At 42.9% G+C, this 15,253-nt stretch overlaps 1 protein-coding gene across 3 annotated transcripts; it reads right to left on the bottom strand.

Annotated features, from left to right (window-relative positions):
- Positions 1-1,225: 1,225 nt before the first annotated feature.
- Positions 1,226-15,077, bottom strand: LOC308662532 (thioredoxin-related transmembrane protein 1-like). 3 transcript variants are annotated; one of them, XR_014025223.1, is made up of 9 exons: positions 14,892-15,077; positions 12,964-13,079; positions 11,020-11,065; positions 10,584-10,712; positions 7,970-8,015; positions 6,766-6,867; positions 6,608-6,677; positions 2,948-5,396; positions 1,226-1,596 (listed from the first exon to the last, which is right to left on the bottom strand). XR_014025223.1 is itself a non-coding variant. In XM_081318454.1 (9 exons), exons 1-8 carry the CDS (start codon positions 15,065-15,067, stop codon positions 5,230-5,232), a joined length of 852 nt encoding a protein of 283 aa, XP_081174580.1. In that variant the 5' UTR covers positions 15,068-15,077; the 3' UTR covers positions 1,689-4,876; positions 5,204-5,229. The 3 variants fall into 3 exon arrangements, 2 of the variants coding, with proteins under 2 accessions (XP_081174580.1, XP_081174579.1); XM_081318454.1 differs by lacking the exon at positions 1,226-1,596 and having other exon boundaries at positions 1,689-4,876; positions 5,204-5,396; XM_081318453.1 differs by lacking the exon at positions 1,226-1,596 and having other exon boundaries at positions 1,689-5,396.
- Between the last annotated feature and the right edge of the window lie 176 nt (positions 15,078-15,253).

Genomic DNA, 15,253 nt, shown 5'->3' on the forward strand with positions numbered 1-15,253 from the left:
AACTGAGAATAAGCATTCTATTCTGCCCCATAAATCATGGTTCTTGAGCAACAGTGGATGGGTTCACATAACTAATAATCTAGGTCATAGCTTGAAGCAGAAACTATGCAGGTATATAGCTAAGCTTTCAAGCTACTCCGGAGGTGTTGAAAAAAAAAGAATATTAGGGAGGTATGTCTTTACATGTTATGTTAATAAACAATTTTAATCCTCCTCAAATAGATTTAGTTAAAAAATGTTCCACTCACAGTGAAGAAGTTAAATTTCTATGTGAACTAACAGCCCAAATCTCAGAACATTTTACCATAAATTCCTTCAGACAGAAAGCTAGCTTGGTTTAAATCTAAGTGGTGTATAGCAGGGGTCCCCAACCTATGGTCTGCGGCCCAGGACCGGGCTGTGGGATCTTGGCCAACAGGCCGCGGAAACAGCTGGCTGGTGCATGCACCCGTGGGTATGTATTCCCCTCTCCAACTTGTGCTAGCACCTGCGGCCGTTTGTTCATGCATGCGGGTGCGAACGGGAATGCTAGTATGGCTTGGGTGTCCACAGCCCAAGCCCATTTGTGCATGCACTACTAGCCCGGGTGGGGTGTGCGGCTGTTCGTGCATGCACATGGCACCAGCGCATGCTGCATGCACAAATGGGGCTGCTAGTGCCGCACCAGTATGTGCGGCCCCGTGGGTGCGCACACACTCCAATTTTGAAGCTACTCTCCTTCCTGCTGGTCCTCGAGCCCGGAAAGGTTGGAGACCTCTGGTGTATAGCATCTAGTCTGTGAAGCAACTCTTGAACCAATTAGAAACTAATCACAATACATAAAGTACAGTATGTTTCTATACGTCTATATACAGTAGGTGTATGTGGTTTTACACACACTTACACGACAATCCACCAAGAGCCTTGGTGGAGCAGTGGGCTAATGCCTCCTTAAGTAACACCAGCTGCCTGCAATTAGTGCAGGTTCACATCCCACCAGGCTCAAGGTTGACTCAGCCTTCCATCCTTCCGAGGTAGGTAAAATGAGGACCCAGATTGTTGGGGGCAATAAGCTGACTTTGTAAAAATGCCGCTTGGGGGGGGGGCGAAAGCCCTAATAAGCATGCATATACATAGAATGAAGGCTATTGCTAAGCACATTGATTTGTGCTTCTTAGATTGTAAGCCGCCCTGAGTCTTCGGAGAAGGGCGGGATTAAAAAAAATTGACTAACAGTTTCATAAACAGGATTTTTTTTAAAAAATAGAGGAAAGTTTGAAATAAAATGGGCCAAATCAATGCAGCAAATCTGCACTGTATAATACTGTATATATCAATAAGACACAAATCGAACCAGAAAATAAACTGCAAATGAGGAACTGTATGATTATTGACATGGTTAATAGGGCGTGCATCACTTTGGAAATAATACAGGAAATATGCAGTGCTTAGTTTGCTTCTGCAGCTACAGTATAATCTTGGGAAAAATGCACCTGCTTTCAAGAGTTGCATAGTAAACATAATGGGAGGTGGGGGAGTTTGTGGAAAGGTACCAAGAAATTTTCTAACTGAAGAGAGTTGAATCTTGGTTTCCCAAATTTTCTCATGCGGTTTCAACTAGAAAGTAGAGTAAAACAAATGTTTCAAATAGACAAACGTGTATTGTATGCCTTTCAATTATTGACACATGCACTGAAATAATTGTTTTTTTTTAATTCTATGAAAAAACTAGAATAATCAACTATTTGAAAGCTACAAAAAGCTCTGATTTCTCAAGAGATACTTTAAACCTTTTCACTGATAATTGTGTCAAAAGAAAAGGTAACCCATTTCAAAGTTGCTACTATCTGTGTTTCCCCAAAAATAAGACCCCATCTTCTATATTTTTGGCTCCAAAAGAGGCACTAGGTCTTATTTTGGGGGGATGTCTTACCATGGATCACTGCAGCCAGGCATCCCAGGCCCCAACATCTGTCGCAGTGGCCACTTGCCGCTACTTGCGGCTGGACGCTATGTGGTGCATTGCGCTGTTGCCTCTGCTCGCGGCAGGCCGCATGATGCTTCACACCATTGCTGCCTCTCACAAGGACCCGAGGCTCTGTGCTGCAAGTGGCAGCAACTGGATGAAGCACCATGCAACATTCTGCCGCAAGAAGAGGCAACGACCCGAAGCACTGTGCAGCTTCCTGCAGCAAGCATGGCACAGCGTAATGAGCCACACAGCGTGACAAGTGTTGGGGTTTGGGAGGCCTGGCTGTGGCAGCTCTACCAATAAGCGTGGCATCAGGGGCAGATCCACCCCTCCACCCCAGCTTGATTTTTAGCCGTGGGCCTCACTCCAAAACTAGGGGTTATTTTTGGAGTAGGGTTTATATTAGGACCACCACCACCCAAAAAATGAAGCTAGGGCTTACTTTCAGGGTAGGTCTTACTTTTGGGGAAACATGGTACATTCAACTATCCAAATGAGGATACTAAAAGTGAGCCTTAAAGAACAATCAAGCTACAAATAAATAAAATTCCAGACATGGAGATAACTTTATTACTTGGAAATGTTTCCTTAAGGGGACAAAAAACACTTACCAATTATAATGAACACATCGGCTTAACAGCTGAATACTGAACATGCTTTTACATTCTTGGAGAATTAACAAGGGGCTGCTAGTCTCTCTTTAAACTCTCTTATTCAAAGACCAAACAGATGAATAATTCCTTCATCACAGCATAGTCCTCAAGCATGACCACCACTACCCCATCTCACCCTTTCTCTCCTGTGTATCTGAATTTCTTTTAAAGGTTATTTAACTACCAGCCCACAAATGTTGAACAAGCTGTAAGAAAGGACTTTTTGACTTTAGATTGCTTATATATTACCTGCTCTGTAAAAAAGACAACTTTTTGCAAAAGGAGAACACAATAAGGAACAGGTAGGCTTAGAACTTTATCCCCCCATTGTGTGACAACTTACTTTGCACTGAAGGTTTCTTTCAGAGGAGGAAGTGCTGACCAGAGAGATTGTTGAGAGAGAAGCTCAACAATGAAATCCAGATGTGTGCTGCATGGAGAAGTATCTCCAGTTCAAGAAAACCTCAACTAGCTTCAGATTCAGTGGAGCTCTTAGGGGCAACAGCAGCAGATGAATTGCTAGCAGGAAAGCCCTGGAGGTTAGCAGCAATTTCCCATAGATTGGACTGCACAACCCACTTCCCCCGAGAATGACGCCAGACTGCTTTCAAGCACACCTACTTGTTTCTCCATATAGATCATGTTAAAGCAGAGATGCATTAACTTCAATGCTTCAGTATGAAAGTCCCATTTGCCAGTTTGTGGCCATTGTGAGACAAGAACTGGCACCTGAGAAGCTTGTTTCAATCAATTAACACAGACTGGGCTAAATGTAAGACAAATTGACCAACAGAACGTCTTTGCACATCCTTGTCTCAGGCGCTGAATACAAACAAGATATTTTTCAAAACGTTCTTAAAAATTCATACCGCAGCTGGGGTAGAGAGGGAAAAAAATATTAACTGAGTCAATTCTCTGTGGCAGAGGCAAACACACCTATCTAGGAGCCAAAGAACCTGATTCCCAATGGCTGGAAGAACTTTTAAGGAAACAGGCAAACCACAAGCAAGCTGGGGAGGAGAAGGCTGCTTACTGGCCAGCACCTGATTTTTAACATCTTTGGAAGAAAACATGAAATCTTTTTTTTTCCCATACAGAAAATGCAAATGGAAAAACAAGCAATGCTATGATCTGTGAGTTCCCTGTTAATACATTGAAACTCGGGCAGGGGTCAGAAAACAATGACAAGTAATTCCTGGTTTTCGTGAGAATATAAAGTAAGTTTTAAGAAGGGAAAAAAAGATTATTTTATACAAAACTAAACTGCTCTAAGCCTGCTTCATAAGCCAATTGCACTGTATTCTACTTATCAGCTAAGGCCACATACTACTGCCTTTGCAAGGAAATATCTTGTTTTTTTTTTAAAAAAGTTTTCAAACTTAAAAAAAAATCTTATTTTATTAAAGCTTTTTAAGCTAATCAGTAAAACATGTAATTTGTCAACATGTGGTTAAGGCAGACTAGCCAGCTATGTCAAGTGACCATTGAGTTTTCCTCCTTGAGGATTAATTTTGATTAAGCAAAAATATTGCCAAAGTGACTTTTTGTGGTACAAAAAGAAGGTAATGTCAGAAAACTTTCTGAGAATGTTGTGTCTTAGGAAACAGAACTAAAAGGAAAGGAAACAAATGAGAAAATGATAGCTGTCAGAATTTCTTGGCTTTGTGGTATGCTGATGGAAGTTGCTGCAAGAATCCATATGTCCTGAAATACTGATAAAAATGAAAATTTATTCAAAGATCTGAGCAGAAAATTTCATCGGGGGAAAGAAACTGACAACTATGCTAACAAAGGCATTCCTCCCTACAGGATTATCTAATAAACTTCTTAGTCTTTAAGCTATTAGGAATAAGATAACTAAACTAACTTTACATGATTACTTCTTTTTCCTGCCAATTAATTGCGTAAGAAGCTTGATGTGCGTAATCAAGCAACATTGGGGAACAGGATGGAGTTCAGGCCAGGCAAAAGGGATACTTTGGGCTCTTTCGCTTTGGAACAATAGCCTCTCACATAATAACCTCACCAAAAAACACACGACCCTCTTTGTCATGGGATCCAATTTTGGGGTGTGGGGGGGGGAGAATCAGCTGCTGTTCAAAAATCTGAGCCTCAAATCTTCCTGGGTTTTTAAAATTAGCTAGAAGGGGTTTATTATTATTATTAGTCAGAATGAAAAAGGCCTTTTGTATTTCTGTACTTGGAAAAGCAAACCTCTTGAGCTGGGATCCAAACGAGTAATGAAAGAGAGCTTTTTCCTTCTGGGTTATTTCTGTATGGAGAGAAAGGCTTCGTCAGAAGGGATCATCTACTTTTTGGGCCCAATGTTTGTCCCAACACTGCAGACTGGGAACTCATCCAAACTCTGGAGTTCACTGTGCCATCGGCAAATTAACCCTTTGCACCTCCCAGACCTGTCTCAGGGAGACATCTAAAGCATTTCCATTACCACACTTTAAACTTGTCCCACTGGAAGATTCAGAAACAGTTTTTCACCATCTCAAAACGATGCTGAACCTTGGGTTTTCTTGGGAGGTAGAAGGGCAGGACTTCCCCTTCCTCTCCTGCCCACCTGCATATCTGAACATCAGGTATCTACCCAGGAACTCCAGAAGATGGCAGGAGCTATGACTGTTCTGCTTCAGAAGCCGGTTTTGCGACGCGTTGTCTCACTGGGTTTGGTGGAGGAACAGGGTACCATGGATCTCCATGGTCCATTCCACCATCAAGATTGACTCCGTCAAGTCCTTCACTTTTTTTTTTCAAACGCTGAGCAGATTCTGGTAGCTTTCCTAAAAAGAGAAGAAAATTCAGCATTGTCATTCATCTCTTTAGATCAGAGTTCCCCAACCTTTTGGGCACCAGGGACCAGTTCCGTGGAAAGGTTTTTCCGTGGATCGGAAGGCGCATGGTTTTGTGAGCTGCATGCATCCTGCGGATGGGGTTTTGCTTCTTTGTGCGGACCGGTTGCTGGCATGCCGCGGCCCGATACCAGTCCACGGACCGGGGGTTGGGGACCCCTGCTTTAGATAGTGAAGAAGCAGGGTGAACAATCTGCACATATAGTATGAAAGTGACTACTCCTACCCACTCTGGTCAAATATCTTTAATAGTATCTCTGGAGTTCCCAGAAATCATGCTGCCCGCTTTTAACAAAAAGGTTGGATTGAAATTACCATTAAAGTCAACTTGCACAACTTATGCTAGAACTATGAAAGGTAACAATCCAACTAAATCAGAAGCCTGAGTTTAGAAACAATCATTTTAAAAACAAAATTTCTGTGAGATTTTAGCTTCATTAATGCAAGTATTACATTCCGGTTCTGCAGATGTCATGCAGAAAAAGCTAAAGTTCAGGATTTAAACCACTGCATGGATAAGATTCTGATATGTTTGCTAAAGCCCGCTCATGATTTCCTGGGGAGGTGAAGCTAAAATTTTGCTCTTCAGTTGGGTCCCAGTCAAGAGAACGTCATTACTTATTCTCTGACTTTGTATTCTTCTTTGTGAGGAGTATGAATTTTAGGCCACAGAGCATCACTGTTTTAAGTTGCATAACCCTGTTAGGACCAGAAAGTCAATAGTTAATTTTTATCTAACTTAGATGAAGCTGTTCCCTTCTCATCTGCCCTTCAGTAACCACTAACGCATCTTCAGACAAAATCAGAAACCTTCTGCAACTCTTGCTGAATCCTTGCACCGTTATTTAAGATACCCAAACAGACATAATAGTGCTTCTATCTCCTTTAAAGCAACCAGGAGAGTTTGCTTAAACTTGCCTCCCTCTATTCTTGTTGGTTTAGGAATAAGAACTAGATGGAGTAGAGAGATACGCTTGATCACTGAGTGGTGCTGTTAAAAGTGGGCAGGGCTAAGAGGAAAAAAAAAGTTAAGTGCCATTATTTAATTAACAGGTGATAATTTCAAGACTGGCTCAATGCTTAAAGGTCCCTTTTCTTGCGTCACTTCGAGAAGAGATGCATTTGGCATGCAATATACTTACTCTGATGAAGGTGCTGGTGTGGCCTTTGCTTTTTAGAGGGACAAACACAATCGGCCAGAAACACCATGATCTGAAACGAAAACCAACATTCTTCAGTATTGCATTCAAGCTTTATCTTCTCCTTTTAATTCTGAGTGCAGAGAGAAATGTTTACTTACAAGGCCTAGCAGCAGCCCCGAAAACAAAGTTACAAATGCAAAAATTGCATAGGACCCCCAGTTTGGTATACCAAGGTTTTCTGTGAAATAAGTGTGACATTGCTGAAAGGGAGAAAAAAACAAATTTGAAAATTAGCTGGACAGCAACTCTGTTAAGCCGCCCAGAATCACGAGTGAGTTGGGCCGCCAGATACATGCATGAATACAAACATACATACATACATATATAGAGTATTTTGAACACCTTGTCGGCCCAAATACGGGCCAAATATCTCCCCCGTCTCTTCCCGATGCAGCTGACAAAGTGAGAAAGATCCTGTGGCCTAGAGGTTAAAACAACTGCCTAATGTGCAATCAGTCCAGGTTCGAATCTCAGAAGGGTGTGGCTGGCTGATGAGAACAAAGAAGTTTGAAATAGCTATATCAGTCTCCCTTTAATTCTTCTTCAGCAATCCAAATTTATTTAATACAAACAATTGTTGCAGTTGCGACTTGCTGCCTGTGGATGGCCCTAGTTTCGGCTGATACAGGCAAAAGATTTCGCCCATATTTGGGCCGACGTATGTATGTATGTATGTATGTATGTATTTAATTTATTTATTTTATTGATTTTATATACCACCCTATTCCCGAAGGACTTAGGGCGGTTTACAGGGCGAGTTAAAACAATACAAATAAGTACACTTTAAAATAGAATTAAATAAGACTAGCCCACAATTAAACAAATTAAAATTAAATTAAAATTAAAATTAAATTAAAATTAAAACCCCCTCAGTCCAGGCCAGCAAGATCAAACAACCAAGTTTTAAGGTCCCGGTGAAACGAGCGAAGGTCTGGGCAGTCCGAAGTTCTACCGGCAGTTCATTCCATAGGGCAGGCGCGCCCACAGAGAATGCCCTCCCGCTTGGAACCATCCATCGGCATTCCCTAACTGGCGGAACCCTAAGGAGGCCCTCCCTGTGGGAGCGCACAGGACGCTGGGAGGCTGATGCTGGCAGCAGGTGCTCCCTGAGATAATCCGGACTCATGCCATTTAGGGTTTTATAGGTCATCACCAGCACCTTGAATCTCTCTCTCTCTCTCTCTCTCTCTCTCTCTCTCTCTCTCTCTCTCTCTCTCTCTCTCTCTCTCTCTCTCTCTCTCTCTCACACACACACACACACACACACATCCCTAACCCTTCTGAGGATGATGTGGTACATACCCTAATCCACATGGAAAGCTGAAATAAGGCAGACATGCTGCTCATCCTGCAAAGAAATAAGGGGTAATTCTATAACCAAAGAGGCAACAATAAAATTTACAATTAAAGAACTTTCAGTGGATTTCAGTGATCTAAGCAGCCCATTTGGGATTTAGCATTTAACTTCTATTAAAGTTGCTCATGCAATTTCCATCTGACTGCAACGTAATCAATTCCCACGTTCAACTATAAGTGAAACCTAATTGTAAATGATTCCTAATGGAAGAAAAAATGGAAGACAGCTAAAGAAATCAATGTAGAAACAAATAGAGTTTTCTGCAATGTTGAAAAGAAAAAAGGGGGGGCTGAATAGGAAAGCCCTATAATCAAAGGAGAAAATATGGTAGTCACACAATGAACTTGAGACTTGCAAAAAGTTCCCAAAACAACAAAATTGGGGGATGTATCAGAAATGATAGATTCTTTTATGAAGAGAGGGGGATGAATTAGTAACAGGTAAAAAAAGTGAAGGCAAACTATCTTAATTAAGATTTTGTATCTGTTTTCACTCTGAAGAGAAACAAAGCCTTTGCTGGCTATCATTTTGCTACTGGTGAGATAAAGGAACTGCAACTCAGATATACAAGGAGAAACATTTAAATGAACTCAAATCTTTAAAGCCAAATGAATTATGTTCTTGGCACTGAAAAAAACTGGCAAAATTATTTGCAGAGTTCCTGGAAAAAATGGTGAGGTCCCATCCCAAAGACTGCAGGAGACCAAATGGCCCTATCTTCAAACAAGGGGAGGAAGACAGCACAGGAAACTAAAGATCTCCCAATTTGATGTTTTACTGGGTGGGATCCTCAGACTATTAAACAACATATCTGTGAGCTGTGGATAGGAATGTAACAATAAGAGCCAGCATGAGTTGGACACAAACCCAATTAAAGTTATGTCTTTTATTGACAGAATTACTTATTTAATGCATTGGGGATACGGCTTGAAGATAGTGTACAAGGTTGACTCAGCCTTTCATCCTTCCGAGGTCGGTAAAATGACCCAGATTGTTGGGGGCAACATATTGACTCTGTAAACCGCTTAGAGAGGATTGTAAAGCACTGTGAAGCGCTATATAAGTCTAAGTGCTATTGCTATTGCTACTCTAACCTCAGCTAAGAATTCAAATGTCATCTTTTCTTTTCAAACCTAAACACACCCAACTCCTCTTCAAAAGATTTCTAGTCCCCTGATCATATTCACTGACTTTCTTTCTCTGATCCTATTCTATTTTTATAAAGCGAGGCGCTCACAACTGGGCCCAGCACATGAGGTAGCAATGGACCAGTGCAGAATAAAATGGAATGACTGCCTACAACCTATTTTGTTACCCTAAGCATCTTAAAAGAAAAAGAATGAAAATATAAAATAATTAGACTTAATCAAGATCATAACTGTTTTCAGAAATCATTAGTTTAGATCACAGGTCGGCAACCTGCGGCTCCCAGCCGCCCGGTGCGCGCGCACCTCTTCCAACAGGCAATGGTGGGCGCGCACCTCTCCAAATGGAGAGTGGCACCGCCCATTTGGAGAGGTGCGCGCGCACCTCCCCGAATGGGTGGAGGTGCGCGCGCACCTCCCCAAACCTTTGGAGAGGTGCGCGCGTACCTCCGCGCGAATGGGCAGCGGTGCCGCTCTTTGAGGAAGCTGCCGCGGCCCGTCTGCGAAGCTGCCGAAAGCGGCAGCTTCGCAGACGGGCCGCGGCAGCTTCCTCAAAGAGCGGCGCCCCTGCCCATTCCGAGAGGTGCGCGCGCACCTCTCCGAACGACCGGAGTTGCGCGCGCACCTCCGCGCGAACGGGCAGCGGTGCCGCTCTTTGAGGAAGCTGCCGCTTTCGGCAGCTTCCTCAAAGAGCGGCGCCGCTGCCCCTTCGCACGGAGGTACGCGCGCACCTCCCCAAAGGTTTGGGGAGGTGCGCGCGCAACTCCGGTCGTTCGGAGAGGTGCGCGCGCACCTCTCGGAATGGGCAGGGGCGCCGCTCTTTGAGGAAGCTGCCACGGCCCGTCTGCCAAGCTGCCGAAAGCGGCAGCTTCGCAGACGGGCCGTGGCAGCTTCCTCAAAGAGCGGCACCGCTGCCCGTTTGCGCGGAGGTACGCGCGCACCTCCCGGAATGGGCAGGGGCGCCGCTCTTTGAGGAGGCTGCCGCGGCCCGTCTGCAAAGCTGCCGAAAGCGGCAGCTTTGCAGACGGGCCGTCGCCGTCGGGCAACCGGGAACCGGTTCCATCTCATTTTTTTAAAAATGGCAGACACACGCACGCGGCTCCCACTTTTTTTAATTTGTGATGGAACCGGTTCCCAGTGGCTCTTTTCCTTTTTTAGGTTGCCGACCCCTGGTTTAGATCTTAACTTGGTGTCAGCTTCATAATTGATTAAACTTGGTAGGACACATAATACATGGGGGCGGGAGGAAGACAGCTAGGGTTAAAATTTCCCAGGTAACTTGCCTAAATCAGTGCTGATGACTACAGTCATCATCTGTAAATTAACTAGATTCATCTAAAGTCAGAATTCAAGTTTTTTTTGCATTTGTTTCCCAAGCCTATCAGGGAGCAGAAAGATTCCTGCTGATACTTACAGAAATGAAGATGGTCCAAACCATGAAGAAATAGGCTCAACAGACTTCCATTCTTGCTCACTGATGAAATTGATAAAGTCACTTTTAGTTCGGGGACCTTGGTACCGTCTAAATTCTCCATCTTTACAACTGTCCAAAATAAGAGCCAGGTCAAGCACTTAAAATTCTCATAATTTCTCACCTAACAACACTATAGACAAGGTTACCTGATTAATTTATTTATTTAATATCCCGCCTTCATTACTTTTATAAACAACTCAAGATGGCAAACATCTAACATTCCTTCCTCCTATTTTCCCCACAACAACCCTGTGAGGTGGGTTAAACTGAGAGAGCAACTGGCCAAAATTCACTCAGCAGGCTTTCATGCCGGACATGGGACTAAAACTCCTGGTCATAGGAGTTATAGCAACTCAGTTGGTTTTCAAGTACTTACTGGTAAATGGTGGGAAGTGCTGTTATGACAAACCTTCCACTTAGTCCTATATAAAGATCCAGAGAGAAAATGAGGGTTAAGAGTTTGTTATGGTAGATGTATTTCAAGGTAATCAGTCACAAATGCATTAACTTTGCTCAAATTAAGTTTCCTCATTTTAATTATGCATGCAATTGCAGGTGACTTTTTTTAAAGAGATAAAGGTTACAAGTAACATTATTGAAGACCACACCAACCCATCCCATCCCTACCATCCTATAAACAATATATTACCAACAGCCATAACCCAGAACTTGATCAGTAAAAACCATCTGTTTCTTATATATTATATTATTTTAATGAAAAATTCAACAGGCAGACAAAAAAAATTTCAAAACTCAGAACTTTCCAGAGGATAAAATTGTTTCAATTTTCAACCATGTTATCAGTCATTACCCTATTCAGCTCATAATAAGCTATTGAAGTACTATATTCTGTTACCAAGCTATTACATTATTCCATTTTCCCAGGAACATATCATGCTATTTTTAAAATTGGAACAATAGCAGATCACATAATGTTTCAGCAAATCAACAGTTGTCATTGTTTCTATATCACAAATAAAATTGGGAGTTCCTATTCCATGTGCACTGGGCTACATAGTTCACAACAGAGGAATAATTTTGAATGCAAAACTTTCCACATATACCGTAATTCTCACTGCTAAAATTATATATCTCATTAAAAGATTTTTTTCAAAAAAACTTTCCTCATCAGTTTGTCAACTAATTAAATGATTCAGAAAGATAAAGTAGAAAATTCATAATACTATTTTATTTACCCTCAATGCAGGCACACTAGTTGTCCAAACTGACTCCTGAAAGAGTTTCCAAAATTAATTTACTTCTAAGAAATTCCCAAAAGGTTTCTGAAGAATTATCAGGATCCTAGTGTGAAGTTATCTGATGGAAAAAGCCTGAGGCTACATACAATTGCATTATGAATATACTTAATGTAAGTTGCCTACTGTTGGCACCAGAAAAGATGGGCAACATATAAAGATTTTGCCTATCCAGTCGAGTACAACTCTAGGGGAGGGGTGTGTGCTTATCTCTGTTTCTTAGCCCAGGGAGCCAACATTGTTCAAAGACACTTCCATGGTAATGCCAAGGGACAGGGAATGTTGTTACCTTCCCACTGAAGTAGTACCTATTTATCTACTTGCATTTGCATGCTTTTGACCTGCTAGGTTGGCAGGAGCTGGGATACGTAATTGGAGCTCACCACACCACATAGCATTTGGGTCGTCAACCCAGGTAAGCTAAACATCTTTAACCGCTGAGTCATTGCGTCCCTATGGACCGCATATAGGTTGAATAAGTAAGTAATAAATAAAAGTATTGAAGGCAAATTTCAGGTTGGAGAAAAACCTTGCAATTATTATTATTATTATTTACTATATGGCATTATTATATTCACCAGGAGACTACAGTGCTACTGCATAGTAGTCTGCCTATTTACCAGCTCTTATCAGGTAAATGCTTGCACACTTCCCATGGTGCACCACAGGAGGGCAAGCTGGTTTCACACCAGAAAGATAAGTGGCTCTTCCTGCAACAGCATCTGAGTGCCCCTCCCTCCTCTGGAATTGCTTCACAAATGGAAAGGAAGGTTCAGAGACAGCAGAAATCTGACCACCTGCACTGCCTGCTTCAACTCATCTCCCACCAAAGTGGTACCTATTCATCTACTAAAGAATATCCCTTTGAACTGCAAGATGGGCAGAAGCTGAGGGAGTTTACCCCACCACGCACTGCTAGGGCTTGAACCAATGCAGCAGAGACCATCTCCAGTGTTATTAAGCCACTGAGCCATGGCACCTCAAGCTTGCAACTGTGCATAACTTACTCTAAAATAATAAAACATACTTTACATTATTCAATTCACATTGGAAGAACAACTTACCTGGCTGCTCTGTTACATCCACTTTGGCAATGTTCACTTCAAGATCCTCGCTCCATTCGGCAAAACTTTCCCATTCTGGTTGTAAATTCTGACAGGCTGGACACCAAGGAGCATAGCTGAAAAATAAATGCCATGTAACCATAGCATTTTCTTTCTTATCTGACAATAAAAACTGCAGGTATTTGGGGGTATATACTTGCTATATATTACTAATATGATTTATGGAAACTTTAGTTCCTACCATCTGACTATGACAATAGAGCAAAATTGGTTACAGCATAAGAAATATTCAAGATTAAAAGGGATAATTTTAAGGGAAGAATTTATGCCCTGCACACAAAATCTTTCTACTTTGTTCTCTGGCATATCTAATTCAAGGGATGCGGTGGCTCAGTGAGTTAAGACGCTGAGCTTGTTGATCAGAAGGTTGGCAGTTTGGCGGGTTGAATCCCGAGTGCCGCATAACAGAGTGAGCGCCTGTTACTCGTCCCAGCTTCTGCCAACCTAGCAGTTCGAAAGCACGTAAAAATGCAAGTAGAAAAATAGGGACCACTACGGTGGGAAGGTAACAGCGTTCCGTGTGCCGGCCACATGACCAGAGACGTCCTCAGACAAACGCTGGCTCTTTGGCTTTGAAACGGAGATGAGCACCGGCCCCTAGAGTCGGAAACGACTAGCACGCATGTGCGGGGGAACCTTTACCTTTACTTATATCTAATTCAATGAATATAAAGTTGTGATAGCTAAAAAAAGCCTCTTTGCTCAAGAATTTCAACAGCTACCGCCAATCAGAGGTAATATTCTGGAGTAAACAAACTATTGAGGTTCTCACTCAGTTAATACAAAGCAGCTTGCAGTCATAAAACCTTGATTGACTTCACTGGATTCTTTGGCATGTCATATGACTGTTTATTACATTATCTTTATTCATATGACAATTAATTAACCTTATTAAAATAATTCAGTAATAGGAGGCATAATGCTCTTGCGCACTCATGGAGTATCTCAACAGCCAAGTGCTAGAGATGTATACAACATTTCGTACGTTAACTACTTCAAGCACAAAACAGTTTTAGGTGATTTGTGCAAAATAAAAAACCTCATATTTTGGTCCATGCATGGAACCAACAAGCTGTTTTGCTGCAGTCACAAACCATTGGGAGTTGGGGAGGGGGAAGCACATAGGATGGTGCTGATGGGAGGCAGGGACTCCTGTTCTTAATTGCCTAGACTGGATGCACAAGTCAGTACATCGGCAGTGGCTGAGTTGAGGGAGAAAAATGTGATATATTGCACTAAACAAAACATGGGGAAAACAGGGCTTTTAGGGTTTAACACACTGAAAGACACCAGTCTTGGCCTACTCATTTTTTGTTTCATTCAAAAATTCGAACTATGTGCTTCTGCTTTCACTTCCGCAGAACAGTGGCTGGCTTGAAACAACAGAGTTCCTCTCACTCAGACATAGTAGGCAGAAACTCCCCTCCACCAAAGAATTACCAAATCAAGGGTACAAAATTCCCCTTGACCCACATCTGTCAACTTTGGTTACTTTAAGATGCATGGATCTCTATTCCCAGAATTCCCCAGGCAACATGCATACATATGCATGTCAGCCGGCTGGGGATTCCGAGAGCTGAGGTCCACCCATCTTAAAGTAACCAAGATTGACAAACACTTCTCACGATCATTAGATAGGTAGCTCCAAGGAAGAGATAGGAGGATCAGAACAGCCTCTGTTCCCCTGGTGGACGAGTGAAACAGAGCGAAGGAGACTAGCGAAGGGTGGAGCGGAGTAGCCCTGAGCAGATACAGAGTTCTCCTTTCTTGAGGGCTGGACTAGATGAACCCTTGAGGTCCCTCCCAATCCTACGATTCCCAGGACACTTCTGGGGAACAAAGCTGCTTCTGCGCCCTCGAGGACTCACAATTCCACCATCCACTCGCCCTGCAGCAGTTCTTGCCACGCTCCGTCAGTCAGGACTTTGACTTGATTCCTCCCAGCCAAGGCGAGACCCGGCGCTATAAGCAGCAGCGCGGAGGCGAGCGCTATCCAGGCAGACCTCGCTGAGGAAGCACGGAGATGAATGACGGCCGCCATCATCTTAGGACTACTTCCGTCTCGGCAGAGTGCCAGGAACCCGATCAGAAAGGATGCCGGGAAAAGGGGCGGCTCATCCCTGTGAAACGACCAGGCGCGCGTGCGTTTCCTCGCTTCCGCCGCCCGTGGTCCTGCCTCCCGCCCCTTGATTGATTTGAAGAACAGCGAACCCATCACAGCTTGCCTCAG

This window comes from Vipera berus (assembly GCF_964194415.1).
Source record: "Vipera berus genome assembly, chromosome: 1".
Classification (NCBI taxonomy): Eukaryota; Metazoa; Chordata; class Lepidosauria; order Squamata; family Viperidae; genus Vipera; species Vipera berus.